The sequence below is a fragment of the Aythya fuligula genome, chromosome 6 (assembly GCF_009819795.1).
Source record: "Aythya fuligula isolate bAytFul2 chromosome 6, bAytFul2.pri, whole genome shotgun sequence".
NCBI classification, from domain to species: domain Eukaryota; kingdom Metazoa; phylum Chordata; class Aves; order Anseriformes; family Anatidae; genus Aythya; species Aythya fuligula.
Window position 1 is genome coordinate 4,158,975 of NC_045564.1, and position 19,520 is coordinate 4,178,494.

General features: G+C 43.5%; 1 protein-coding gene across 1 annotated transcript; it reads left to right on the plus strand.

Annotated features, from left to right (window-relative positions):
* Positions 1-242: 242 nt before the first annotated feature.
* On the plus strand, positions 243-16,347 carry SLC40A1 (solute carrier family 40 member 1). Its single transcript, XM_032190281.1, has 8 exons — positions 243-452; positions 573-640; positions 4,771-4,930; positions 5,731-5,846; positions 6,164-6,290; positions 9,458-9,700; positions 11,421-12,086; positions 13,106-16,347. The coding sequence occupies exons 1-8, from the start codon at positions 407-409 to the stop codon at positions 13,423-13,425; spliced, it is 1,746 nt and encodes a 581-aa protein (XP_032046172.1). The 5' UTR covers positions 243-406; the 3' UTR covers positions 13,426-16,347.
* The last annotated feature ends 3,173 nt before the right edge of the window (positions 16,348-19,520 follow it).

Sequence of the window (19,520 nt, forward strand, 5' to 3'; positions counted from 1 at the left end):
GATAACATGAAGGCTCCCGCCTCGGCAGCTCGCAGCCACCACACGCAGCCCCCCCCCCCCCCGTCCCGCCCTCAGGCGGCTTCGCCTCAGCGCCACACGCGGGGGGCGGGGCTCGCGGTTAGGGGGCGGGGCTTGCGGGCGGTGGGCGTGGTGGTGGGCGTGGTCTCCCCGCCGCCTATAAATTGCGGTGCGCGGCCCCCCGCTTCCGGCCCCGCCGAGCAGAGCGGAGCCGAGCGGAGCCGGGTATCCCCCGGCAGCCCCGCGGCCCCGACAGCGCTCCCGGCGCGGCGCATAAGGCCAGCGCTGGCCGACTTCAGCTACAGTGCTAGCTAAGTCGGGGGAGGCAACCACGGAGCGAAGCGGCGCGGCCCGGTCACGGTCCCGATCTCGATCCCCGTCCCGAGGCATGGCGCGGGGAGCTGAGCCCGCTGGCGAGCGGCGGCGGCGCTGCGGTCAGTGGGGCTGGGATTGGGACTGGCATTGGCATTGGGATTGGGATTGGGGTTGGGGTTGGGGTTGGGACTGGGGCGGCCGCTGTCAGCCCCCAGCGCTCAGTTCTTGTTCCCCTGCAGGCTCTGTGCTCGGCTACTTCACCTCTGCCAAGTTCCTCCTCTACCTGGGCCACGCGCTGTCCACATGGGTGAGTGACACGGGGACGGGGCGCTCGCTGCTGCACCTTGCCGTCAGAAGCCCTCGCTCACACCCTGTCCAGTTTCCAGCCGCATGTGGGACTACCCTCAGGGCCTGCTTCTGCACCTCTGGTGCTTTCTGTGCCTGCAGAGCCAGGGAGGTTCCCCGAGGAGTGAGCTGTCAGTGAAAGGCACCACGCGTGGTCCAGAGTAGGATGGGAAGGGCAGATCGTTGCAGCTCGTACATGGAGGGCTGCACTACTTGCTGCCCTTACTAATAGGAAACACACCATGTTTGCAGCAGACCTCTTGCTGCTCTCTAGCTAACCTGTTGAGAGGGTCAGGGGGTGCTCCTTTCCCTGTCAAAGCGCTTAGCTGCTGAAATGCTTTCCTTCTGGACTGAATTACTCACTCTGACATTTCTTACTAACTTGAGTTGTGGTTCAATAACCTTAAAATATAAACAAAAAATAGAGGCTCTGGTCATCTTTCATATAGGAAAATGAAGAATAGAACCTTGTGCTATAACCCGAAGTCTCCTTCAAATGACTTGAATCAAGAAGAAATAGAGAGTTTCCCCCCAGTTCTCCCTGCTGTCCCCAGTGCTGGATTTGGGCTGGATTAACGTGTGCTTTGTATAGCCCTGGCCAGGTCGCTGCTCTACGGTTACAGCACTGCGTGCCCAGCCCCGGCAGTGCCTGGCTTCCAGCACCACAGGAGGCTGTGCTGGTGTCCCCTTAATGGAAGGAGGCTCGGAGTGGTATCGAACACTTGTTTAAACAAGAGCAATGTTTTAGCAATTACTAATATCATTGAAAGAGCTGTGCGGTGCTGTGCCTCTTTGGCTCACCATTCTTCAGAGGCCAGGCTTGTTACCCACCAGACTTTTCATCAGGAGTGCCAACAAAGGGCTTACCTGGCGCTGCGGCCGGCCCTGCTTGCCCCTGGCAAGGCTGGCGGTGGGGCTGCTCTCAGCGAGGGAGGCTGACAAAGCAGGGTTTGAAAACCCCGCTGCACCCTATGACAAACAGGCTGCAGGGCGTCTGTTCAGCTGGTTAGCAGCATTAATGGTGTACTCCTCGTTCCAGCGTGTTTTCTTTTGTGCTGAAAACCTTGACTCAAAACAAACACCGCCAAAAAAAAAAAAAAAACACCCCTAAACCTGCTGAAACAACAGAAATGCGGCTTATTTTGGCAGAACTGGTGCAGGGCTGCACCTTCTCTATCTCCAAAGCTTTAGTGTTCTGGGCTGAACATTTTTTTTAACAGGAACAGCAACCAAGCACCTTTATCTTCAGAACTCAAATTGCTATAGCATCCTTGTTGTAAACAGTCTGTGTCCACAAGACAAAGCCTGGGAGAAATGGGGTTTTGCTGTGGTTGAAAGAGCTTAACTTTGGTTTCCACGTTGCTAAGACATTCCCAAAAACAGAGAGAGGCTGTAAATGATTAAATACAATGTCCTCAGATCCAAACAAAGCCTAGCATACCTTTCTGGCTCTCGTTAAGTAAAGCATTTGAATCTGGGCTTGGCTTCAGCGCCTTGCTCTCCTGGAGTCTCAGCCCACATGCTGTTGTCCTTATGTATGTAAGCCATTCCTGTCTGTCACTCAGCGCCAAAGAAGGAACAGAAAGAAACGAAGTTCACCGAGGTGCTGCCAGGCTGATACTCGTCAAGAGGCCAGCAGCAACTTCCCAGCTTTGCCTGTGGCACCGCAGGGCTCAGGAGGCCCGGCAGCAGCCAGGCTCCTGCTGGCTTCAGTGCTGGGGTGGGGTTGTGTACAGCCACTCTGGGATGGTTTATAAGGGCGATGATTACAGCTGGAGAGCTAAGAGGCATCTTTAAAAGTCTGTTGAAGCTAAGCAGCTATAGTTATTGGAGTTGAGATACCCATATTTTGAGACTCTTTTAAAGTGGGATTAAGTTATGTAATTAAGGTTTTGCCCATTTTTGAAAGCAATATGTACTGCTGAAATTTCAGTAGTTCTTACACACCAGCTTCAAACCTCTGCAATTCACTCATGCTGTTCTTCTGTGACACTAACTTATCCTTACTTGCTCTTTATGGTTTTTAATTCCTGAAAGAAACCCATCTTTCCTGATACTAACATCTTTAGTTACCCTAGAAGTTAGCAGTGTGTATTGGCCCGGTCAAATTACTCTGCGTAAATGTTGGATGAGGTTGAACAGAGTTCATAGGCTCCTTAAGCAAATTGTATGGCAAAATCATGATCTCACTGGAACCAGAGGAGGCGTCCTGTGAATACCAGGTGAGATTGGGTTTCTCACTCTGACAGCAGACCTGTCAGAGATTGTCACTGACTTTCACACACTGAGGTGCTTTTAAAATTACTTTCACAGTCATTGAATTCTTATCCCAACTGGAATATCTCTGCATAAAGAAAAGCCAACAACTTCTATGATCAGATTTTGATGCAATATTCCTCCTTTGACTTATTTATTCTCCCACCTTAAGCAGTTACCCAGACTAATCAAAATGTAGTTAATCCACCTGCATAGATTGTAAGTGGAATTTGGTAACGAGGTGCCTCAGGTCATAGTAGGCTTAAGTGGGTGCTGGACTGGGGAAATGACATCCCTGTTCTCATGGCTGGAATACTTTCCGTGTGCCTCCACTAAACATGGAGTACAAGTGGAACATGCCTTAGAGAACACATCTTTAGAGAATGACCATTCTCTCCTGTATGAGCAGGCAAATCTAAGCCAGTTGTGCCTGGATACACATTCTTTTATTTATTATTTAGGAAACATAATACCCAGATTTTTCTTTGAGCAGGTGAAATTTTGTTCCCACATAATTGGCGTGTAATTCTTTTTCTGCTTGTGGTTAAGGAAACAAATGTTTATGCTCTGAAGAAGCCTCTTTTGGAGAACTCCATTGACTTTAAGTTCTTTGTGTGCCTGCACTACCCTGAGGACTTGCATCAAGCTTTGCAATTATGTTGCCCCTACAAATAGCATGCATTTTATATCTCTATGGCTGTGCTGCTTGACAGATTTGGCAGACTTTGCTTTGTAAGCGCTTCTATGTTGCATCTTCTCCCCCAGCCCTTCAGAGTACTTGAGGTTCTTAGAAATTGGTGCTATTTGCTGTTTCACAGAGCAATTGCTTATTTTAGATAAGGCAACAGAAGAAAACAGTTTCATCTTTCGCTTATGACAGGCTAACATTAGGAACCCTTGCAAAACAAACCATCCACGAACAGGACGAATGATTGTATTTATCTGCCTTTTGATTAAATAAAACGTTTTCTGTGGTGTACTGGCAGCGTGTTTAAAAATAGTGAGATGCCGACCTCCATCATGTGACACTGGTAAAACCTTGATGTGCATTCATTAGCAGGCCACAGGTCTCTTTGGCAGCAGACCTAAAGATGTTTCGAATAGTAGGAAAATTACATCACTTGGATGTGTTTAGTATTTTGGGCTTGTTTTTTGCCTGCTGTTACTGGTGTTGGAGCACTGAAATCCTGTATTCCAAGCACCAGTACTGCGAGGGGCTAACCTAGCTCTGCTATCCCATCTCTTAGCAACGTGCCCAGCTTCACCATGTTAAAGATGTCGAGTGCCTTGATTTCAGAAGCTTCAGTTAGTATTCAGGAATGTGTAGGGTGCCACTGTCCTTGATTTGCCCATCTCTATATTATGGCTTGCTTTGCCTAGACTTGCTTTTGTATTTTAAAATGGTATTTCTTGAGCGTTTTCAAGAGCAAACTGCTGTCTTGCTATGTTATTTAAATAGCATTGCTAATCATTAAATCTGTTGGTGCTAGCTGATCTCTGGAGAATCCATGTAAGCTTTCTGAGTCCTGGTGGGTGTGGTTGGTAACACTGCTCTGTATTACAAAGAAATGAGGATTTTTGGGGTGAGCTTCAAAATATATGCTACATTTGATTAGTACAGATAATTTCAGTGATGCCGGGATAATCAATGATGACAAGATGCATTGATTAAAAAACAAACAGCCACCCCCAAATCAAAACCCCCCACCTCTGTATGTGTAACCTATCTGATACTTCTAACACAGATATTTTCAGGGCATTAGTAAAACAGTCAACTAGCGTGCTTGAGAAGTGCAAATACTAACGCTGTGTGCCTACTTTCTGTTACTCTTAAAGGGAGACCGTATGTGGCATTTTGCTGTGTCTGTGTTCCTGGTTGAACTGTACGGAAACAGCTTGCTCCTGACTGCGGTCTATGGCCTGGTTGTGGCGGGATCGGTTCTTCTCCTGGGAGCCATTATTGGAGACTGGGTGGACAAGAACTCCCGGCTCAAAGGTTAGATGTCCAGAGCAGGTTATTTACTCAAGGATAGATTAAATTAATGACAAAGCTGTTAGTTAACTCCTGAAGTCAAATACGAGAACTGGGCTTGCTGGGTTTATTACAGGTAGTGTTTCAGAGTGGTTATAACTACAGAATGTCAAAGACAGGAGGCGAACAGTTCTGTATCATGATGCATTCACTACTCAGGCTAAACCTATGCAATACATAGAGATCCACAGAAATGCAAAATATAAAAACCATGGGTTAAGGTAAAAGCTACAGGCAAGTTCTTTACCTTCTAATATGAACACATCGTGCATTATTTGTTGTCTTGTGTCTAGATATAAACATCTTTGTGTAAGTGATACTATTGCATCTGTGTTACATGTGTTTGAAATACGTTTGCTCTAGTCTGTTTCAAAAGTAATGTGGCATCAAGTTCTTCATATACATGCTTGCTTTCCAAGGGTTTATGCAGTAGCATCACTTGCATACTACACTGCAGATAAATTTTAGAGGCTTAAGCTGAGTCTCTTGACCTTTTAAAAATGGTGTCAGCGTGCAAATGTTTTTTTTTTGTCTGGGAATGACTATTTAGGCACTACTTCTAGCTGTGAAGTTGCATCAGACAGTAAGTTCATTTTCTAAGACAATGGAATGTTCAAGATCAAAAGTGATACCTACTTTGGTTTTATATTTGGGTTGGGAGAATAGGAAGCTAAAAAATACTTAAAGAATCCATGCTTATTTTTAACCTTTGTAAGCTTATAGTTTACTCATGTTCACGGTTATTCTCTTTTGATTTACAACAGTGGCCCAGACATCCTTGGTTGTACAGAATGCATCTGTCATCCTGTGTGGTATTATCCTGATGATTGTCTTCTGGTTTAAGACACAGCTTTTGACCTTATACCATGGATGGCTTCTTGTGAGTGCTCCAATTTCTTAATAAGGAATTCTTTTATGAAGAAACTTCTGGGAGTATGGGAGACAGATGCACTTTTGTTTTTCTTGTTGTGTTTAGACACTGCTGTGAGCTAAAACTAGCAAGTAAAACAAAGCAGCTGGGGAAACAAGTGATTGTTTACTTTTAGGAATTGTGAAGTGGACTTGATCTTGTCTGAAGAATAACAGTAGAATGCATGATTCAAATGTGAAAGTGTCTTTTCTCCTTGTACAAGGTAGGAGCGAAGATCTCCCTTCATCGCTTTTCTCACCTTGTAACTTTTCCCCCCATTTCTCTAGACGATGTGCTATATCCTGGTTATCACGATAGCAAATATTGCCAATTTGGCCAGCACTGCCACAGCGATCACAATTCAGAGGGACTGGATTGTTGTGGTTGCAGGGGAAGACAGAAGCAAACTGGCAGGTGAAATACATTGCCTTTTTAATACTTTAAATTGTCTTATTTTCTGAGTTTGAATTTAGGCTAGAATTTTACAGAGGTCAGCACATCTTTGAGTTCCAGTCACTGTGCAAAACAGCAGGTAGAAAGGGCAGCCTTTATTTCCCCCTTTCCTGCTCTGTGCCAGACTTAGAGGGATTAGAAGCTACTGTTGTGCTAACAACTCGGTCAGGTAGCCCTAAACTACTTTTGTCCTTGTTTAGTGCTACTGCAGCTTTGTCAGAGGAAATCTTTATTCTTGTCATCCAAATAAACACGCACCAACTCCTAAATCAAATAGTGAGTGTTTAATAGAAAAGCTATTTAACCTTAAGGCACTGAGAGCCAAGTGTTGCAATACTTTATTTTTAGGTCCCTGGAATGAAACGGAGAGCTGTTGCATAATCGGGCTCCTTACCTAGGGATCAAAGAGATGCCTAAGAATGAAGTCCAGAACAATAAAGTGTATGGATGGGGAAGCTGCCAGTAGGAAATGCTGTGCATGCGGATGTATTTGAAGTCTCTCAGTTCTCTAGCATTAGTGTCTAACTCAAAGCTGTGGATTCAGTTGGAACTGAATACTCAGTATTCCTTTGGCAACTGATAGCTTTGGTCATAGAGTCTGGACTTAGCCTCCTTTTTGCTCCAGTAAATATTTTTCCTTCTTTTTTTCCACTTTCTTGTGCAGTGGCATGGCATTATTAGGAGAAAGAGTTCCCATTCAAATTCTGCTGCAGCTTGGTGGCCATGACACTCCTTGGATACGAGAGATTTGGGGATCTTCTGCACCAAGGAGGCATTGAATCCGAGTGCCCTTTGCTGGGGAGTGCTCCTAGCAGCAAGGCAGTTCCCACCAGGGGCTATGTGATCGATCTCTGGCTATGCTGCTGCTCTGATATAACAAGATTGGGAACTGGCTGCTTTTGCAGTGAACTTGGGCATGCTGTAGGGACTCTGATCAACCCGGTGAGGAGATTTGAGCCTTCCCAGACAGAGGAACTGATACTGCAGTGCAAACAAGGCACAGAGCAGCTTGACATTGCTAAGACATTTATAGCTCATTGAAGTAACTCTGGGACTGAAAGTTCCAAGTCTGAGACACTTCTGGAGTTCAGATACCTCAAGGCTTAGACAGCATTTCAGCTTCTGGTCCCTAATTTTGTAGGAAGCTGCCTAAATTATCCATAAGTTCACATGCCTGAATCATTGTGAAGATTTGCATCACAACCACAAGGAAGAAATCTGCAGTGTATCTCCTGTGATGGAATTTTACTTGCCCATCTCATCCAGGAGAGGTTTGCTCTGCTTTAGGTGCCTGCAGTGTCTCACTTTCATTTCCAACTCTGCAAGTTCTCCATTCTAGTCTTCTGTTTTGACCTTGCAGTGCTTTTCTAGGTCATGCCTTCTGTAGAGCAGCAGTACCAGTTAACTTTCTTTATGCACGTAGGAAAAATATGATCTGTCCAGAGTAGCTTTGAAGTTCTTCTAATGGTTCTCATTAACCTTTCTTCTTATGTTAGTTCTTATTCAGCAAATCATGCTCCCTAATCCCTGTGCGCCTTCCTGAGATAAGGTACAGACCACACCTGCAAAGATCTGCTGCAAGGGAGGCGGTCGTGCCTCTGTACAGCTCGATGGGTTCAGTTACATGACCACTTACATTCTGTACTGAAAATTCAGGCAAGAGGTTACTGTGAGTTCTGATGCAACTCGGTTTTAAAACCAAGAAAAAGCCCAAACTAAGCACCTTGGCTCATCGGATCCATGTAGAAGCAAATCTCCCTCAGGCTGGATAAGGTGGCTTTGTACTGAGTCATAATGTAACTTGGAGACTGAGGTTCCTGAATTAAAAAAATAATAATTAAATGCCACCATTGACTTTGCAGCAAATATTGTTGTCTATCTCAGCACTGCTAGATTTCTTGAAAGAATAGCCTTAGTTAAATAAATTGGTGGGAAAGGCAAATAATAATTGCCTTGGCTTCCCCTTCTTTCTTGTCCATGATTAGTCTTTCTGTTCACTCTGATTACTTTTGTAGCTCTCCCGAGTTTGGAAATACTATCCTGACCCAGATAAAACAAAGCTTAGTTCTTGGAGCTTCTAAAGCCAAGTATTAGGCAAGTCTGACTTACTCATCTTAGCTAAATATCAGTGAAATAGTTACTACTGAACCAGTTAATACCGAATTGACTTTGAATTCTAATTTGAATACCCTAAACCAGTCTCTGAATGCAAAGGAACAATTCTCTGTAGATTCAGTAAGCCAGCTTTATATTGCACTAATTCCATTTTCCCTTGAAAAGCTTCATTTTCTTAATAGGAATCTAAAATCAGTTTGAGCTGTATTGCTAAGCAGCCCGAAGCCTTAGTGTGCAAAATCATGGAGCATCCAGGAGCTGTTAGGGGCAGAACGATGGCACCATTAATTGAAATCCCCAGCAACCTAGAGGGACTGAAGCTGACTTCACTGGGGAGGGTGAGACATCTACCAGCAAGTGGAAGATGTATTGTGGGCTTCTTGTTTTGCCCGTAAACATCCATGTGTGGAGCAGAAGGGAGGGAGGACTTCGCTCAGGAAGTCCGTAGCATGCCTGCAGCTACCATCGATCAGTGTGACTCGATAAGGAAATTGAAAGCCATTTCAAAGGTCTGCTGCTATCATGGTGGGTACTGTGGTCACCACGTATTAGAAGTGAATGCAGGGAGACTGCAGCTGCTAAAATTATCTTTTCAGGAATTAATTCTACCATGGTAGGTTTCTGTTAGTGTCCCGAGTTGTGCATGTTGGGGTGGAGTGTTAGTGAGTCCATAGTGTCACCTGAATGTAAGGGCAGCCTGTGATCTACTGAGAAAGCATTTCACCTGCAGGAATAAGCTGCCACTGTAAATGCAGAATCCTAAACCTGGAAGACCATCTGCAGGCAAAACTGGCAGAGGAAGGGTTTGGCTTATGAGCTCCTGGATCGGGCTCAGTAAATTCTGACACTGGAACGCTTTAAAGGAGTGTCTAGCAAATCCCTGTTCCTACTGAAATCACTTCAGGTTGAGTCAATGCTTATTGATGTGTGTGCTTCAGTGCAACTGTCAGTTCTGGTAGTGAATGTCCCACTGTAAGTATTCAGCAATTGATATCCTCAAATCGTTCCGACAGATATGAATGCCACGATACGACGAATCGATCAGTTGACCAATATCTTGGCCCCAATGGCAGTTGGTCAGATAATGACGTTTGGCTCTCCAATGATTGGCTGTGGATTCATTTCTGGTTGGAACCTGATGTCAATGTGTGTGGAATACCTGCTGCTCTGGAAGGTTTATCAGAAGACCCCTACCCTGGCTCTCAAGTGTTCAAAAGTTGAAGAATCAGAACTGAAACAGCTGAATGCAAAAAAAGGTATGGGAAACACAAACATCACTGTTGCAGTCCGTGGTATCCTCGCTGTATCAGTCAAAATGAAATTGTTGACTTCTGTCTTCTATGGACGCTGCTTTGAAGCTCAAGCTTTTTGCTCCTAGCTTGAAGCTTTCAGTTTTTGGGTAGAGATACAGAGACTCCTAAGTAGTGACAATTCCTCATGCAGCTATTTGACAAATCCCATAAAATGTAGCCCCAAAATGAATACTTTCCTCTTAATCCTTCAGTCTGCCCTGCTATTCAGGGCTGGTCTTGTTGAATGCACCCCTCCATCTGTCTCACATCTCAAGGGCTGACAAAGCCCTTTGCTCTGGAGTGTCTATGAGGAAAACAGCTTGTGTAGGTCTCTTCCTGCTAGCTTATCTCTACTTATGCACAGTACTACGAGGCTTTCAGGAAGATATAGAATAGGCGGTAATATTGCTAATCTAGCAAGTTCTCAGTTCTACGTGCTGCAGGAAACGGAGGAGGAAAGTCTGGTTTGGCCATCTACTCAACTTCCTTGGCCAAGCTGAACAACTGGGATTTGCAGCATAGGTGGCTGCGATGCTGATCTTTAAGGCAACTGCAAAACTAATACCAATGTTAATTTTGATTGTCTTAATAGCACAAAATTATTTCAAAGAAGTCTGTTCTGAAGCACTTGAAATGTACCAGATACTAGAGTGCAAGACTTGAGCCCAGTGGGGCTACCAGTATGTAAATTCTACTGAAAGCCCATGCTGTGCATGGTACTCCCAACTACAGCATGCTTCTTCTTTTTAAAGCTAAAAGTGTTTTTGAAGAACTCTAGTTTTCTCTTCAAAAGTGAGCTGACAAATCTGTTCTTTGCTCAATATATAGTGAGTTGGGAGGCTGCTATTAAAAGTGCTGAAGAGACTTTTCTTCCCAGGCGCAGAAGCCCTGTGGTCCAGTAGGCTGATGGCAGCCTTAGGGTAGAGGAGCATGATAAAGAGGGCAGAAGGCTTTCTCTGAACCCAGCTCTTCTCTGCTCCTGGTGAACGAAGCATTTAGCAAACAGAAACATTCTCTTAATCTTTGCTGTTGCAGTGTTTTGATTCAGTAGAGGACTTGCAGTTTTTGAAAACTTGCCAAAATACTTGAAGTGCCCCAATTGCAATACGGGGAGTTTAGGCAAATATAAACACTGCCATGACTTTTCTTTTTCAATTTGCTTGTGGCCAGTGGAAGCATGGTGCCTTTTCCTTATGCTAAAGGAGTAAGCATGGAATTGTAGGAAAGCATGATAAAGTTTTAAAGCCTTCTGGCTTCGGTAGGCTTCAACAGGCTTCTGTCTTGGCTTTCCTAATGTAACATTGACATGTGTTTAAATATTCCCTATTTTCTCTGCTTAGTGCATTTAAACATACAAAGCTGTATTAAAATACCAACTAATGCCAGCTAATTCTCATCACATAAATTATTTCCTTACGGAAATGAAGCATTTAGTCACAAGTCTGAAGAAAGCATAGCCTGCTTCGTTCTTAATACAGTTTAATTGAAAAAGCAGGAGTTTAAACTGATACAGGAACTTTACTTCATCTCACTGTGCAGGTGAGATTTAAGACGGTTAACAAAGTGGAGGAAAGCTGATGAGCAAATTGAACCGAGGCGCTTCTGGAGCAGTGAGCTTACTGCAGCCACTTGCCTTGCAGCTCCCTGGCAGGAGTGTATCTAACAGTTCCGTTTCTGTTCACAGACAATGACATGAAACCCGCTGAAGGAGTGCAATTAATTGTTGAGAAAGATGTAAGTGGCTTTGAGCCCCAACAGGAGAAGGAAGTCGGCTGTGCTGCCCGGGTTGCCGAGCCTTTCATCACCTTTCGTGATGGATGGGTTGCGTACTACAACCAGCCCGTGTTTCTCGCAGGCATGGGGCTTGCGTTTCTGTATATGACTGTTCTGGGCTTTGATTGCATTACCACAGGCTATGCATACACTCAGGGTCTGAGTGGTTCTGTGCTCAGCCTCCTGATGGGTGCCTCGGCAGTCACTGGCATCATGGGAACGGTGGCTTTCACCTGGCTTCGTCGCAAATGTGGCCTGATTCGCACGGGCCTCATTTCTGGAGTCGCCCAGTTCTCTTGTCTGATCTTGTGTGCCATCTCTGTCTTCATGCCTGGAAGTCCGATGGATCTGACGGTTTCCCCGTTCGCTGACATCAGTGCTCGGCTGTTTAAAAGTGAACCATTACCTACTATTGCATCTCCAGGAGGGGAGACCGAAATGGCTTTGGCAACTGGGGTGCCCAACGTGTTAAACGGGTCTACTACTCCTGCTCACAGCGGCCCAGAGATGAGTCCTGAGCCCGTGCCTTTAATCTCTGTTAGTCTCCTGTTTGCAGGGGTCATTGCTGCTAGAGTTGGTGAGTATCGCATCGCTATTGACATCTGATTGATTGATTGCTTTTAATTCTAGAACCTACAGTACTTGTCAGCTAAACACCAACTTGAATTGCGAATTGTAGGCTGCAGTTGGTGTTGCATCACACTTCTAAGTCTAATTTGTTGCACTTCACAGGCAAATGAAATGTTCTTACACAAAGTATTGCCAATGCAGGGACTGCAGTCCTGACTTGTGTATCACTCTGCTCTAACATGAGGAGTTGGCATACTTGGTGTAGCTTGTTCTTAATTAGTATAGCGTGTTCTTTGGAATGATCATCTCTAAATACTCTTCCTTTTTTCCTTTCTTAAAAACGTGTTAATACGAAACAGGTCTAAACCCTAATGCTACATAAACCTTCAAATTTTTCAGTTTACTAAATTAGTTCATTAAATAACTGACCTCTTCTTCAAACTCTTCTTTAAACTTGTGACCGGCAAAGGAGTTTAGAAGAGGAAACATTGATATGAATGGCAGCTTGATTTTTTGAGGAATTGCCAGATAGTCTAGTATTTGTCAACAGTAAAAAAAAAAAAAAAAAAAAAAAAAAAAAAAAATTAAATATGTATATGTAATAAATTTCATCTATGGAACCTTCATACTCCTAAGAATTTCTGCAGCTTATGCTGAGTTTTGGAGGAAGAAAATACTTGATTCACACGTAGAAAGCTTTTAGCAATGCCAAGTTGCTGTAAAACAGCTATTTAAATAAGGAACAGGTGAGCAAAACATTGTTAGCTTAATAGGTGTGTTGAAGCAAAATGTAATGGGGAAGTTGATGGGCAAGCTGTTTGTATTAGTTCAGGAAATATGAGTAATGGGGAAAGAAGTGTCTGTGTGCTGTGCCAGTGTGAAATGCATCGTATTCTGACAGGAGGTTAGTTTGACCTGCATATTTTAGGCAGAAATAAGTGTGCGCAAACAGAAAGAGATTGTGTCAATAATGAAAGCTTATCTTGAGAAGCCCAGTTGTATGGATAACTTTTTTTCTCTCCTCAGGCCTTTGGTCCTTTGATTTGACTGTCACACAGTTACTCCAAGAAAACGTGATAGAATCTGAAAGAGGCATCATAAACGGTGTCCAAAACTCCATGAATTACCTTCTTGATCTGCTGCACTTCATCATGGTCATCTTGGCCCCTAATCCTGAAGCTTTTGGCTTATTGGTGCTCATTTCTGTGTCTTTTGTTGCAATGGGCCACATAATGTACTTCAGATTTGCTCAGAAAAGCTTGGGAAAACAACTTTTTGCTTGTTGCACTCCTGATCCCAAAGCAGTCTCTGATAGTTCACTGCCTGGTAATACGTCCACTGTCTGAAAGGATCCACTTCTTACTAACTTGCTACACAAATATCATAGTTAAAAACATATATGGCCTTTTGTTACCATGTCTGAGGTGTTTCTCTAGAGTTGAATGCATAGCTTAAACATGTGAGGAAGCCTTCCCAAGAGAACCAAAATCCATCTTACAGCGAGCCTGCACAAATGTGTCATGTTTGGCTAGGGACAACCTCGCTGGATCTTCATGAGTAGTGTTTCAAAGGAACCTCGGAAGTAGTACATCTAGTATTTGACCACCAAATCGTGTCAAATTTAAGTCCCCAAGATCCCTACGGTGAAACTGTTTTTGCAGTTCAATGTAGTCACTTTGTGAATTCTGAACAATTCTTTTGCTCATTGAGCAAAACAAGGTTTTTATTTAGTTGCTTTAGAAAAGCTTCATATACCATATTTTTTTCTATTTTTCCCCTATTCAGAAACATTCTGTTCCACATATTGCTCCCCTGTCTTCTTGAAAAGGTTAAAATGTTCCTGAAGGAACTCCGAAGTTCTGATGCTTTCCCCAAGGAGCTTTTTAGTATTATATCTGTTCTGGTTTAACTTTACAGAAACACCTACGTAGTTTTTTTTTGGTTTTTTTTGCATGTTTTCTTACAAGTTAGATTAGCCATAGGTACAAGATATTGTATTACACTGTTGCACTTCATAAACTAGAACATAACCTCATTTTAGCAGAAGCTATTAATATAATATAACATTATAAAGCATGGCTTTTTTAATTGCAAATGACAGGTCTGCTCAGGTTTGATGTAGCAGAGAGTGATAAGGTCAGGAGTACTGGTACAGAAAACTTAAAATCTGGGCTAACTTAGCCTTTGCTTTTGAGTACAAGCAGCTCTAGTTTACCTTCAGACGCTACTGTTTTCAGAAACCCTATTGAAGTCTGATGCATTGGAAAATGGTTCGTATTCCAGGCAGAAGAAACAAAGTGGATGACTTGCTTTTATCTGTTTTACATTTATGTGGATTTTGACTTAGTTTGTTCTAAAATACTGCTAGGACAATGAGATGTTGGATTGTGTGGCCCTCTAAAGCAACTTCAGAGAAATGGAGAATGCTATATCCCTCTGATTTTCAAGAAGTTCTTGTGTTAGTTGGCCCTGCACGTGTACTAACACAGTGCTTCTGTAGTCTTTACCCATTTATGCACTTTTGTGGAAACTATTCCAAGCACTTTGCTTTTCTGTAGAGTTCCAGGTTTTCCTATGGTATGACAGCATGGCTTTTCAACCTAAACTCTTTGCAAAATGTTTGCCAAATTATAAGAAGCATGCAGAAACATGAAGGATAATTTTCACAAGTTGCTGACATAACTTTGAAGGTTTTTATTTTAGGTACTGTCCTTCACACAGTCATCTATGATGCCAAACTTCGACCCTGGAATGTAAGTGTGTGAACTCCGTTGATGTTAAAGGCGTTACACCAGGGCTGGATCCAGGCCATCTGTCTTAAAATTTGTGGTGATTATCTAAATAGAATGTAAACCACTTCTAGTGGCTTTTGTCTCAGTATTTTGTAAGAAGAGTGAATGAATGGGAATTCAATGTACAATCTACTTGTAGCCCTCAGGATTCAATAACTGGATGTAATAATTTTTTGCCTCTAATGGACCAAAACTAATGATTATTAATATGTTACTGAAAGGTTCTCAGGGATGTTTTCACTATGTTTGTGTTTTCTTTGTCCAAGCTTCGGGGTTTTCTTTTAATGTAATATGTAAATTAGAAGAGCTTTAAAATTTGTGACTCAATCCTGAGTGTAAATTCTTGAGGAAAAGGGAATTTTGCCCTCAGCAGAACTTAAGTCAAAGAGAAATAAATCAAGCTAAATCTAGATTTGTAGAATCAACATGCCCAAAGAATTGCCTTTACAGCATATGATAGAGAATAGGGTTGAACCAGTGAGGAATTTCAAAGTAGTAAATAATGTCTGCTTTGCCAAATATGTTGTCTCCTGTATGTAATCTAAATTGGGACCAGATTTCAGTATTGCTGAATATAAACAAAGGTAGCCCAAATAACAGCGAATGCCTCTGTACTGCGCTTTGAGGAACATCTAAATACCAACTTATGTCTTGGACTCGCTGGCCGTCAGGGAAGCCAAGCTGAAAATGCAGTTTCCTGTGGGCTTTCTATAGCCCCCAGAATCGAGTGTGCCTAAAGCTTAATGCTACAGCCCTAAGCAGCAGGCATCCCAAAGAAGATCTGTTCCTGCAGTCCGGAGAGCTCCAAGACCATACAGCAGGTAGGGCTGGGAGCTTCCCATGTGCCCATCTGCTCCCAAAGCATTTTTATTTTTAAGATCATCGTAGTCCTACGTGTAGTTCAGTAGGGTAGCAGTTTGTTTCGCAAAGAGGCCCACTAGATACTGCAGTCTGGATCTCAAGCCAAAAAAGTAGTATTGGGAGGGGGCTGGTCCTTCGCGTTCTGTATGCATACTGTTCCTGGGATTTGCATGTGCAGATATACAACTGGATGGCAAGACAATCCTGGAAGGCAGAAAAGCAAGATAGATACTAGCTTTAAGAGGAGTACGGAGGTCTAAATTGGAAATCTAGTATAGTATGCTTTAGAGTGAGTCAGATGTCAGAAAATGTACGCTGCTTGAGCACAACCCGTGTGCATGTCTTCAAAATGTACACAGACACCTGTACTGATCAGTGCTTTGAAGCAATGTGGAGCCTGAAGTCTTACTTAGCAGGACTTTCATTAAGTAAGCATTTTTGGCCTTGTATTTATTTATTTTTTTAAATGTGTCCAATTTGGATGAAAACTGCCCTTAAAATGTACGCACTAAAAATCAATCTTTCCAAAATAGCCTATTTTGTTATACAACCTTATGCTGGACATAGTATTGATTTATGTATTAATCTTGTTAAAGCTAATGAATAAATTTGCACAAAAAATGTTGTTGCGTGTTACTCAGTTTGCGTGCATCTTGAACTGATCCCATAGCTGTTTTTTTCTAGCGTGATGGGATGGGAACAGCCAGGAAGCACTAACAAATAGCTCTGAGGAGAAGGGAAATAGTAAATGGAGTGCAAACCTTTCCATGACACTACGTCTGTCTGCAGTAAGCTGCTTTTTAGTTACCATTCCACAGAATCTTGCAACCTCAGGACCAGCAGTTCTGTCTCCTGGCTTTCTGGGCAGCAGGAAGCAAATAAATTTACCTTCCCAGTCGTCTTCCTACCATACTGAATTGGAGCTGATGGCCTTTTGTAGCAGCAACATGTAGGTGAGAACACTATACAACAGCTAGGCATAATAGTGGTTGCAAACAAACATGGTATTTCTCATACTGTGGGTTGAATCTTGAAAAGACTTCAGATGAATATTTTGTATGGGACTGCTGCTTGGTATGGAAGGTGTGTATGTTTGTGTGATTGCTAAGTCTTTGGAAGGATGCTCTACTTGTTCAGTAGGATTTCCCTGATGGGATTCTTCTTGGTTTTATTTTCATAATGGTTTTCTTCGAGCTAGCACTTCCAGTTTTCAACCCCCAAATCCTATCTTGATACAAGGAAAAGGATGGAATAAACTCAGTCCCTATGGATTAGACTATTTCCCGTTTCTTGCCTTAGAAAGCTCTGTCCCTTAGAAATGCACAACAAGTAGGCCAGGTTCATACTGAATATTTCTAAAAATACTGTAGTTATGGCTGTCTTCACTTCCACAATGCAGGTGGTGGATGGGGTCATGTATGTCCCAGATTAGCTGAGCGAACTCCTTGGCTTAATCAAGGGGTTGAGTGTTTGTCTCCTATCAATCTCAAAGCCCACACCTTTTCCTATGGGGTTTTATTTTCCCCACTCTTTTCCCTTTTCTTTCAGAGCCTGCTTTATTAGTGTAGCCAAGCAGTCTTTAAACTGGTAATGTACAAAGGATCACATTTTGCAGATAAAAATTTCTAAAGAAAAAAACCACATTCTGTAAAAAATAAACAGCCCATTCTTGTCTTTCATTTCAAATAACTTCTGCTGTTTAGTATTAAAAAACAACAGCTGTTACTGAGTCAGTGTGAAGTCATAAGCTCCTTGCAAGTCCAAAATGATAAAAAAAAAAAAAATAATAATTCAGAGTAAAGATGATTGTTTCTGCTGAAGAGCAGTGCTGCTAACATGTGACTTTTCTCTGTGGAGATGAGTTTGCTTTCTCTGCTTTGAAGTTGACCAGTTTTTAGGTCCCCTGGGAGTTAAGTGCTCTATTCAGATTTTTCTCTTGTGCTTAGTAGCAGAGAGGCTGCTGGTAGGCATCAGGGTGCTTGTGCTCAGTACTCTCTTGCCCTCTGTACTCGTGTTCTTTTTTCTGGGTGCTGTTAACCACAGGGTGTAATAACCACTGTGGGATTAAAAGAAGGTATTTTGCTCCTGTAGTAAGACTGTGCCTCCAGCTTGTGCTTTCAATAAGCCAGACTGTGTTTTGCAACTCGGATGGGCAGAAAAAGCTGGACGAGGATGTTTGCTTAAAGACTTGCAAAGTGCATGGACAAAGTGCGAGCTGTTCAGTAAAGCTTTTTCAAATACTTCAGCTCGTCCTTGTGCGGGTCAATATTTCTTTCTGGTTAAACTTTTATTGCATTTGGTCACAAGCCTGCAACCATGTGCTTTCTGCTCGTATTCTAGGTAGAGAGTGATGGAGCAATCGGTTCACACGCGCAGACTTAGAGGTCTTACTCTGTGGTAAGTGTGCAGGAAGTTACCTGACTTACATCTAGAAAATCTGATTCTACTCCTTAGGCAGATAAGGGAATGAAAATGCAGAGCAGCATGTGCCCTTAGGGCTTCAGCAGATAACTGCACCTCTGCTTTAAAGGAAACAAGCAAAGCCTCCAAAAGCAGCAAAGCAAACTCTCGTTAAAATGGTAGTATCAGCTCAGAAAACCCAGCCAACCGTTTGTCCGTGGTACAACGTACAGCATATCAGCATCCCGATGACACCGTAAAGCCTGAAAATACGTTTTTGGCTTGAGCAGCCCATGTAACGCAGCGTGACTTGGTGTGTCTGTGTGTGTCCTAGGTCGCTGTACGCCCACCGTGGCTGCTAGCTCTGCCTGGGGTGCTCCTGGCTCTGCCACCACATCTCCTCGCAGCGCTGCCCGCTCTTATCGGCAGGGCAGAGCAGGGCACCAGCTCTGCCTGACCTCAGGAGCACCCTGCCTGCAACGGCCCGCGGGTGCTCGGGGGCTGATTAGCCAGCCGACAGCACAAACAGCACCGAGGAGCCCTGTGCTCATGCCAAGGGCTTTGCTCTCTGGGAGGGGAAGCAGTGCCAGGCTTGCCTCCAGCCAGGCGCTGACTCTCATAAACCCATTAAAATGGATTCTACGATTCAAATCCGTCCTGCAGACCTTTCTCTTGTATCCTGGGTAGCTGGAATTAACCATGTGGTTCGGGAGCTCTTTGCCATGAAGTGATGGAGGAGCGTGTTACAGAAGGCAGGGTGACTGTGGAAGTCCCCTGCCCATAGAAAACAGGTAAAACGGCAATATGCCTGTAACGAGCTGTGTTAATACAGCTGTAATTAGTCGATTGCCAACAGCATCCTAACCAATTGATCAAATGGTCTGGAAGAAAAAGAAGTCGAAACCACCTGTAGCCAAGTGCAAGGCTCTGTGTTTAAGCTGGCACAACTGACTGCTCGCATCCTGGCTAGGGAACACCCATCTGCTTTTGCAGAAAAGACTTGCGGTGTTATAGCGTCAAGGCCAAGCATAAGTCAACGCCATTAACATGAAAAGAGAAAAGGGAACAGGTAATGTAGTGCGTGATTCATGAAGTGAACCATGCAGGCTGTTCTTTGGGACTGGGCAGGCTGGGGTACTGCAGCCCACTTTTTCGTGAGCAGCAGTGCGAGCTGGAGAGAAGCCAGAGGAGTGAAAGAAGCATGAAAATCCTCTTCATACTTAGAAAGTACAAGTAACACAGCTTCAGCACCTTTTCATCTAAGGATCCTCTTAAAGGAGGACACCTAAAGTGAAGAAAACATTCATTCCTTACATTAGCACTTGCAATACGGTTCAAAGCATTTCAGGTACTTTATCTTGAACTAAAGGACTCAAAACAACGCCTCT

Excerpts from the sequence above, each read along its gene's own strand:
- SLC40A1 (XM_032190281.1), top strand. The coding sequence starts at position 407 with ATGGCGCGGGGAGCTGAGCCCGCTGGCGAGCGGCGGCGGCGCTGCG. Across the intron at positions 453-572 it reads CGAGCGGCGGCGGCGCTGCG|GCTCTGTGCTCGGCTACTTC; the intron begins GTCAGTGGGGCT and ends GTTCCCCTGCAG. Across the intron at positions 6,291-9,457 it reads AGACAGAAGCAAACTGGCAG|ATATGAATGCCACGATACGA; the intron begins GTGAAATACATT and ends TCGTTCCGACAG.